Genomic DNA, 9,959 nt, shown 5'->3' on the forward strand with positions numbered 1-9,959 from the left:
AAGCTGATGGATGTTGCCAGGTTGGTTTGTGTGTATCCTCCTATGAGATTACTGTAGAGGGCAGATCCTTTATTAATGACTTTCTCTCACTTTCTCAATGTTACTGTGTGTTTGTGCTGCATGGGAGTTGAAAGAGGAGCTGGAGGTCTGACAGAACCTGACAGAGGACACAGCAGGGAGTCATCCTGCTCTTATCAGCCGTGGGGCTGTGTTTTGACTGTAAACATCCTGCTGACCGACTGAATGAACAACTCTGCCGCACAGGAATCACACACGATACGAAAGCGAATCACTGTGACAAGAAAAAGCAGCCCTCAGCTATTTGGACCTAAAATACTACCTCTTGTAAATCAACCGAAAACAGGAGAAAAGTCAAGAAAGCAAAACAGATCCCTGCTACTAAACTCACTTGTTCCTCCAATCCAAACACTTCCACTCTTCTAGCAACAAATCTTCAGAGCCCAACTGAATCTCCTGATGACAGCTGATTACTTTCCAAAGTGTCTGGTAGTCGGGCTTTACAAGAGCCACAGTTTTACAAGCATTTGGCCGGCGGCTGGCGGTTCTTTCCCCCAACTAGAAGGGAAGCACCAGAAGTGATGAGTTAAATGTTAAATATTCCTTTTGGCTGAAACCGTAGCCAACCTCTGATGACACACGATGAGCGGACCGAGTGTTTACCAAATAAGCTGGGTAATCTCATCTGTCTCTACTCACACACATAAACATATAGTCATCCACACCTGTACTTCTAGCTGATCCGCATGCTTTAATTGTTTCCACGTGCATAAAAACACTTGAAAACAGTGCCGGATCAAAAGAGGACGACAACGAGGCAGTGGGATCTGCACAGTGTCTGTTCAGAATATCTAACGGCATGTCTTATTTTAGAAGATGAAAGTGGCGTGACAAGTTTAAACTTCCACAGCAGTATTATTGTTCAAAGAGCCACAGATCCAGATCAGCTATTTGTGTCACATTGCTGCCATATCAAAGCATCCTTTCAAACATGTGATGCATCCAGTAGCTTTAGCCTGGCAAAACAGACAGAATCACACTCAAAATCCAGCTGACTCTCATACTTGTATACCTTTAGTTAAACCCTCGGTTCTTACTAAAATTGCCCTGCAGCTTAGAACCCATTATTTAGTTTTATGCCAACCTGCCAAGTTCTCTGTCACAAACTGCTTGTTGGTATTTTATGTGTAACAGTTATGGTTAGACTATGGCAAAATACCGGTCAGTGTTTGTTCTGACTCTCAGCTGCAGACAAACTCTCAGCAAAGGACGAGATCTTAACCCTCTGAACCCCGAGCACTTTCACATTTTTACTCGCTGTGGGCTCATTTTTCTCTGAAACGTGAACATACTGCACCTCTATGGAAACAGTGAAACCAAGGCTAGATGTGGAGAAAACTCAAAAACATAATTTGTGCACATAAACAAAGTTCTAATCCTATAAATCATGAAAAACTTCAAATGAAAGCTGAATTTCTTTGAAGATTCAGTGTCCACAAGTGTCACTCATACTAGAAATAAAAGTGGATGTACACACTATAGATATTTCACTACTTACATTTCTAATTTGTTTCCATACTTAGCTCCTATCTGCTCTGTGTAAGCATTGCCTGCAGTTCAGCTGAAAAGTTCATGATTTTTTTGTCATAATTGGTTGCAGCTGAGTCATTTAACAGCTGCAATTTTTTGTTTTCAACAGAATCTGGTTCGCAGAATTCAATATTTCTGAAGAAATATAATGATTTTAAGTGTAGATTTTTATACTTTTTCCAATGAAATGACACATCATAGATGAGCAGTTCATACACCACCTAAAATACTGAAAATCTGACGATTCTTCCCATTTTTCCAGTTTCTGTCTATAAGAAAAGCTGCAATTTAAAAAAAAAAAAAAGTAACATGCCCTTCAAACCTATCGGCAGGTTTTGGAGTTCAGAGGGTTAAACAAATCTCTGGTGTTTCTTCATAGTGCCTGGCTTTAGATTTTAAAGAAGCTCAAAAACGGTTCCCATCGAATATTTCCCATCGGGTTCAGGTATGTTCAGGAATCTCCCAGGATCCTCCATGTGTGTTTCAGATTTTGGTAGTATGAAGTTTAGAATACAGTGGAACACATCTTTTACTGTGCATAATAACTAGCTGGTGTGGTGCAACCTCGTGTGTGAGTCTCCACTTAATAAAATCTTAACTAGACCAAGTTTGAACTTGTTAAAATAAAAGCCAAGGCTGCTGTCTCGTTTATCCACTCTCATTTTACTTAAGTATGCGGATCCTGAGTGTGAATTCATGCACTATATATTGCATTTCACGCTATGGAATGAAAAAAAAATGGGTTTATGGTATGTAAACTATGTTCCATGCCATTATTGTGTGACTCTACAGCTGTAAGAAATGATGAAAATTCAGAATGATGACTGATAAACGTCCAAAATCGTATTTTAAGTAAACTCGGACACAGGTTCCGTACTGCTCACTGTACTACCCATGATGCTTTTCTCTCTTACCTTTTCTGCCAGCAGCTCTCGGATTTTACCCGCCTGAAGCCTGAACCTCAGCAGCTGCATCTCCAGAGCGACGCAGCGTTTCTGCCAATCCACGCTGGCCGCCCCGACGGCTCCGGCCCCGCTGCTCTCCAACACGTCAGCCATGGCAAGGACTCAGGACTCGAACTGGACTGAAAGACAGAAAAACAGAAATCTTCTTAGAACTTCTTGTCCGTATGGTTTGAGGCAGCTTTTAAGAATGTCTTGCATTAACTTGAAAACTTCAGCAAATGACACGTTTTATCCTGAACAGGAGGAACAAATCAATTCTGTGATGGCATTTCCTCAGACAATTCTGTTTTCATTTACAGCCGAAAAAGAATAAAAAGCAATTTAACCTCTAAAAATGCTCCTTTCTGACCGCACTTCCTATGATTCACTGAAGAGATGTGAGTAACGCAAACACTAATGATGAGTGCACAATGACACGAGTTTAATGAAAGTTTCCTCTCGCTTTCTGTGGTGCAAAACCAAAGAAGAAACGCGCTTTGTAAACAGAAACAAACGTCTTAAAGAGATCACCTCAGTGTTTCTTTCCTATTCGTCTCTCCACATGCCCACACACACTGAACAAAACCCCAGCAGGGAGGCTGAGTGTCGGTGGGGGAGCTGGTTCATGCGTGCCGGCTCCCAGGCCTGCCAGCCACAAAGCAGGTCAACGCTCTGCTTTTTAGCCAAATTACCTACTAACCCAATCCCCTGCTCTCTCTCCCCACCCCACCTTCCCCATGCAATCCCTTCTTAATTACAAGGAAGGAGCGAAACGGGATCCTGCACGGCACAATAGTGTCTTTCTGCATGACAGTCCCATCACAGCTACAGAGGGGGGGCTGTCAGCTCACCTCGGCAAAAGAAAGGAGGAAAGAATGTGTGACAATGAATGGGCCGAGGGCTGAATGTGGGAAACTGGGGCGCTGAAGTTATTTTTACCTGAGGAGGACCAACTAGTGGCTATTTTTCTCCTTATTCACAAAGGTTAAAGTCCAACTGTGCGAACTCAATAAAAGTGTAATTACCTTGAGATAAAAGTAGCCTCACAACATGACAGATTGTCTTTGCAGCTCGTGGAAGCTCAGGGATGATGTTGAGATGGGAGCAATTTTTAGAGAATGCTCAAAACGAAACCAAACGAGGCTCGAGGAAGTTAGAAGCGCTTCGTGTTCAGACAGAATGACTGACAGACTCAGAGAGCAGCCAGACACCGTCAGCAGAACAGCAGACGTTTTAAGTCCAGCAACTATAACTGCACCATGGCGCTCCCTACAATTAGCATGCTCATAAATACAGGCCGAGCAAACAAATTACAGAAGTCATGCATGTGGAGGTTTCGCCAGCCAACCGCTGTACCCAGGCTGGACAGCCAAGGTCCATCCACCAACATCCCCCCCCTCTCTCTCTCTCTCTCTCTCTCTCTCTCTCTCTCTCTCTCTCTCTCTCTCTCTCTCTCTCTCTCTCTCTCTCTCTCTCTCTCTCTCTCTCTCTCTCTCTCTCTCTCTCTCTCTCTCTCTCTCTCTCTCTCTCTCTCTCTCTCTCTCTCTCTCTCTCTCTCTCTCTCTCTCTCTCTCTCTCTCTCTCAGCACTGCCATGTTAACTCTCTTTCCTTTAGCTCTCCCTGCTTGTTGGACACAGGGGGGTTGTTACGGTTCATGGCAACCTGTGCCAGGAACCCAATTTATTAATAAGCAAGTGTAAAGTTAAACTTTCTACCGAGCAGACACAGGGAGGAAGCAAACCAAAGGTTAGAGAAGGTCACAGCTCCTCTCTGCTCACTGCCTCTGGGTGAATACGGATAAAATCGAATCGAATGAGATCATTTTAACAGTGTGTGTGTGGGAGTAATACAGCAAACTAAAATGCAGCCATTTTCTCCTTTAGCATGAGTATAACCCTACACTGTGGGATGGGTAACATAAATGCAGCTTTCCACTGTTAGATGTGATCTGATAAATACCATTCTCTTCTGCAGCATCTCCTCTAGTGTGTGCCAGAGCTGGAAACATTCAGGTGGTGAGGGAAGAAGAAGAAAAAAAAAGCCAAGACAACAAAAACAAGCTTTCCAGGATCTGCATGGTAGATCCATGTTTGGTAACACTTGGGCCACCCAGAGCGGACGGGCGGGGAGGTGCCTGGGAGAATCACAGCCCAGAATGGTGAGTCCTCTCCTGGCTGCAGACAAACACTAAGTCCCTGGGAGCTTCTCTACTTCCATCTAGCTGCAAGGACTCGCACACAGGTCTGGCCAGAGCAAACAGTGGGAAAGACGACTGAATGGAAACGCCACCGCAATGAGCCCAGCAGGATCGTTTCTACGGCTGCCACTGCAGACGACGGCTTTCCACTGACAGTTATACAGCTGTACTCCTCAAGCTGAGTGAGAGTTTATACCCAGCAAGGAAGGCTTTTATTCAAAGCCTGAAAACTATCACAGATTGTAATAAAACAGCTTGGATAGGACAGCGTGTGATGTTCCTTTTAGGGTTACTGAATGCACCCTCAGACAGAAACAGGCCGAACGGTGTGTTATTGAGGATGCAGAGAGGAGATGTGCAAGTCTCCAGTCAGTCCTTGCGTTGACTAGAACCTCCTGAATCGCCGCGTATTCAAACACACACTCGGCCAGCAGTCGTAACTCTTCGGCGCTTGCTTACCAGAGCTCAGACAGACACAGATGGAGATGCACAGAGACTGGAAACAGACACGTGCATGCACACACTCTGACACACTGCTGAGCATGCAGCTGTGGTGATGTAAGTGATTAGGTGGTTCAGTGATATCATCCCCACCAGACATTTTCAAATCCCCACTGTTGTTGTCTCTCTGCTGAGGTCCAACTTGGCTTCCCCTACGTTTTGGCATCTCTTCCCCGTTGAATGAAAAAGACTCCCATCAGACAGTACAGGAGCCTGCACGTAAATCTGGGTCAGCCGCTGCCGATTCGTGTCAGTGTGGCAGATCTCTAAAAAGGTGACAAATTATCCAAGTGCACGAGGAGTCAAGTGTGGGGGTGTTAAATATTGCCTTATCTCCTCCTCCGTGGCCCCATATGTTTAACAAAGGGGGACCTCTGCCGACTCCCATCCGGTCAAGTAGGCCTCACACTTTTGTTTAAATTAGGGCCTCACTATTTTGGTCCCATTTTACGGCTACAGCTGGGACATACACCCGCAAATAAAGGGGAGAAATCTCCAGTGCAGCTTCACATTTCTTAACCTCTGACCCCACTCATATAGAGGTTTAAGCCATGGGTTGCAAACGTTTTAAACTTTATAAATAACAGCATTCGCCTTAGCTTTTGTAAGTTATCCTGCAATAATTCAGACTCAAAGGGCAATTTTAAGCTAGCAGTTACTCAAATTAGACATTTAAAAAACTGCAGAGGCCAATGGAAGTCTTCTGAGCACTTTTAAAATCAGGAATATATCTCATCTATATTCTCCCCTCCATTTATCTTCTTATCTGTCTTCCTCCTCTTCTTTCACTCACTTTCCATCATCCTACACTTCTTCCCTCTCCTCCTGCAGCGCCTTTCAAACCCTCCTCCTTCACATCCTCTCCTCCTCTAACCTTTCTGCCACCGAGCAAAGATGCAGCAGGTTAATGACAGGCCTCTGCAAACTGACCACACTCATTATCAGTCTCAGCTTTAAACACAGACCCTGACATTCCTCTGCACTGAGGTGTAAACATCTACCTCTGCAGCTCTCCTGTCCTGTGTGCAGTTTTCAGCTTTTGGCTTTCTGGTTGCACTGCAGGGCATTGGGAGAAGTGCATGAGTTACAGCAAGAGACACCTTTAAGTATACAGTTTGCTGCAGAATGTGTTCATATATCAGCCTGAGAATGTGTTAAATCACAGCTGCTGAGGAAGTCACATTGGGGATTTGTCCCCATGCGTAAAACATTGCTATTACGCACACAAAATGTTTCTTTAAAGTCATGCAAATGCAACGCAATTTGTGTTTTTTTCACCTTAATTCACGTGCATATTTCATTTTGCTTTAATAAATGTTTTTAGAGCTGCTCCAAGTGCGCGCAATGGCCAAGGTTTTAGACAAAAAGAAGGCGACAAGCAACAGGTGTGCGCACCGCTTTAGCAGGATAGCAGCAACCATAAACCGTCAGTCAGCAAAAAAAAAAAAAAAAATAGAAGTTCAGCCAGGCATCTCTCAAAATACACAGCTGCACCGGCCTCTTTTGTCCCCAAACAGCCTCCTCAGATATATTTATCCTGCGGTGCGTCCAGTTAAAACCAACGAGAAGCTGCGCAAAACAAGATAGAAATCAGAGATCAATCGCAACAGTTTGGTTCCACTCCGGAGCCCTTCACAGCTACTTTACCTTGTGACTTTGTTGTGTCTCCCCCCTCCTCCCCAGTCGGTGTTTCTCCGTTCACCTTCCTCGGTAATTCGTCGCGATCATAACTTCTCCTTCACCGCTTCGACTTTCACTTCTCCTCGCTCATTCATTTCTTTTCGTGTGTTTTCATGTCCCTGTGTTTGGCCCGTCCCTCTGCTGCTGTTGCTGCTGTCCTTCGCTTCCCTTTTGAGCGCAGACTTCAGTGAATCTCACTCACGGTTCCATTCAACAGACTCATCCCATTTTCCTTTAAAGGGCCGAATGCGGGATCAAATTTCTCGAGGAGTCAGGCCTCCCCCCACCTCCCCTCACCTCCCCTCCTTGTGCGCAGGAGCTGCTCAGGATATTGCATTAAGGGTTGCCTTGGGTTTTCCCTGCAAGATGTAAACACAGTCTGGTGAAGATTTCTTTGAACAGAAGGAAAAAGCCTGTTGCACCTTTAACTTTATGCAATAATAGACCCAATGTTTATTTTATGCACCTCAGAGATTAAAGACCCCTCCTGACATGCATTAAAGGTCCCATATTGTTTCTCTTTTCAGCAAATTAATCATAGCCTTACATGTCCCCATAATGTTTTTTCAATTTTCAGCTCAAAATACAGCTAAAACGGTTTATTTCACCACGACTGTGTTCTAAATGGGCTGTTTTGCTGTGAAAACCAATGAGCTGCTGTCAATATCCATACTTCTGTGATGTATGGTCTACCAGCAAATATTTAGCATGCTCTAATACACAGTATATAAAATTTAGTATGTCAAAAATACTGATTTATTCTATGCACCTGAGAGGTTAAAGATCCCCTCCCAACATGCTTTAAAGGTCCCACATTGTTCTTTTTTTCAGCAAAGTAATCAAAGTTGCACATATCTCTAAAGTGTGTCTTGTACTTTTTTTTTTTTTTTTAGGTCAAAATAGGACTAAAATTGTTTTTTTTTCACCAGGACTGTGTTCTCAATGGGCTGTTTGGCTCTGAAAACCAATGAGCTGCTGCTGTTTCCGCCCCATTCAGAGAGAAAACACTGTCTGGGGGTGCACTCCAATATCCATACTTCCATGCTGCATGGTCTACCAGAAAAGATTTAGCATGCCCCAAAACATACTATATAAAAATAAGTATGCCAAAAATACTGGTTTATTCTATGCACCTGAGAGATTAAAGATCCTCTCCAGATGAGCTTTAAAGGTCCCTTATTGTTTCTCTTTTCAGCAAATTAATCGCATTCTTGTATGTGACCATTTTTTAGTTTTTCAGCTCAAAATATTGAAAAAATTTTTTTGTTTTTTTTTCCGTTAAACTGCTGGTGTTTTAAATGGGCTGTTTTGCTATGAAAATCAAAGAGCCGCTACTGTTCCCGCCCCCTTCAGGAAGGCCTGTGGCTGCATTCCAATATCCATACTTCCATATTATATTGTATGTCAGAAAACGACTTAGCATGTCCCAGTAGATAGTATGTTAAATGTAGTATACCAAAAATACCAGGATGTCCTACTACATCTTGCTGAATTTAGCAGTATCCAAGCTAACATGCTTTTTCAGCCATTCAGAAAGAATTTAAGAAAATTTAAAAAATAAACCAAAAACATACAGAAGTACAAATTTTTCTATGTGGATATAGAAGGAAGATGTAGAAATTGCACATATCATGCAAGAAACAGCATGTACTTCCAGAGGGCAGCTGTAGTACATACTTCAAGAAAAAAGAAAAAGTATACGATTCAGAAAGCAGTCACAGTTGAAGCTGGACGTCTGTTGGTTAGTTAGGTGTTATACAGCATCTGGGCTGAATTCTTTCTTGCTACTTGTGGTGGTCCTCGAGGAATGGCAGAAGCAAATGTCTGTATAACTTAACAGCTTTTATTTTACACCTCTAAGTTTCTAACAACCACAAAACACAATAAAAATGGAGTTTCACCATATGGGACCTTTAGGATCGCAGATGTCAGTCTTTGGATGCGGCTACAGAAAATGTCAAGGCATCACCAAAGTTCTTAGGACACATAATCAGAGAACAGTGAATGTCTGTATAAAAGTGCATCGCAAAAAACCAAATAGTTTTCAGGAATTTTAGTCCAGACCACAGTGTTTGAAAGAGTGTTGCACTAACTACTCAAAACACAAGTGTATGGAGATGGAGTATAACTATTATGTACAGTTTTTTTAAAAGAGCTTCTATGGTGAAAATCAAAGTTTTTTTTTAGCTTGTTCATGTAGTTTCTGTAGCAGGGTACTGATGACAGTCACAAAAACACAGATTCTGACATCCAGAGGTTCAAACCTAAGAAACCAATCCTGCAAACTTGCAGGGTTAGGCTTTCTGTAACATTATTCTTCTTCAGAATGAGTTTCTGGCTCCAGCATGTATGAATAAATTACTCAAATATTACATCTTGTCACTGTGTAATGTAGAGTAGATGAGCTGGTGTGCTCGAGCCAGACTTCATATATCTACATTTCCTAGAGGAGGCAACAGTGTACAGCTATTTTAATGTAGACAGGGATTATTTTGATTAAAACAAACTTTTAAATATGCAACTTTGATACACTGAGCTGAGTTTTTAGAGGTAATATCAATGACTGCCAAGGGACTTTCCTCTACATATGTAATGTTGATACACAAAAAATGAGTTTTTAGGGGTTTAAACAACAACAACAGAGGGACACAATCATGATAATTGTCAATATCAGTACATCAGCGCCCCTGTTTCGGATCTATGTGTAATGTTAAAAGTCTAAATTATATGTGCAGATCTTAGAATTTTCCTTTTCCAGTCGATGAGTGTGAAAGCAGCCTTTTAGAACACACATTATTCTGCACAGTAAGACTCAAACATCCAAGTAAAGTAACAACTAAGTAAAGCGCATTTTACTAAAGTGGTACTTTCAGTAATTAAAAATAGTCTGTATATTACCTTTTGATTGAAAATCAAGAATTTAAAGACCACCATGTGAGCGCTAAAAAGTCCAACTTTCAGGTTTAAAGTAGCCTAATTACAGTGCATTTGTATATTGGGAAGGCTAGCATGCCGAGCTTTACTGGAA

The 9,959-nt window shown here is 42.5% G+C and overlaps 1 protein-coding gene across 2 annotated transcripts in view; it reads right to left on the reverse strand.

Annotated features, from left to right (window-relative positions):
- Window positions 1–7,154, reverse strand: part of plekhh1 (pleckstrin homology domain containing, family H (with MyTH4 domain) member 1) — a 45,952-nt gene extending 38,798 nt beyond the window's left edge. Inside the window, exons 1-2 of one of the 2 annotated variants that reach the window (XM_055006208.1) lie at window positions 6,899–7,154; window positions 2,523–2,692 (exon numbers count right to left, since the gene is read on the reverse strand). In XM_055006208.1, the coding sequence (XP_054862183.1) occupies window positions 2,523–2,666 (144 nt within the window). In that variant the 5' untranslated portion in view covers window positions 2,667–2,692; window positions 6,899–7,154. The remainder of the gene's footprint in view (window positions 1–2,522; window positions 2,693–6,898) is intronic. The other variant, XM_023272124.3, reaches the window with a different exon arrangement.
- Window positions 7,155–9,959: the final 2,805 nt, after the last annotated feature.

Source organism: Amphiprion ocellaris, chromosome 20 (genome assembly GCF_022539595.1).
Source record: "Amphiprion ocellaris isolate individual 3 ecotype Okinawa chromosome 20, ASM2253959v1, whole genome shotgun sequence".
In the NCBI taxonomy this organism is placed as follows: Eukaryota; Metazoa; Chordata; class Actinopteri; family Pomacentridae; genus Amphiprion; species Amphiprion ocellaris.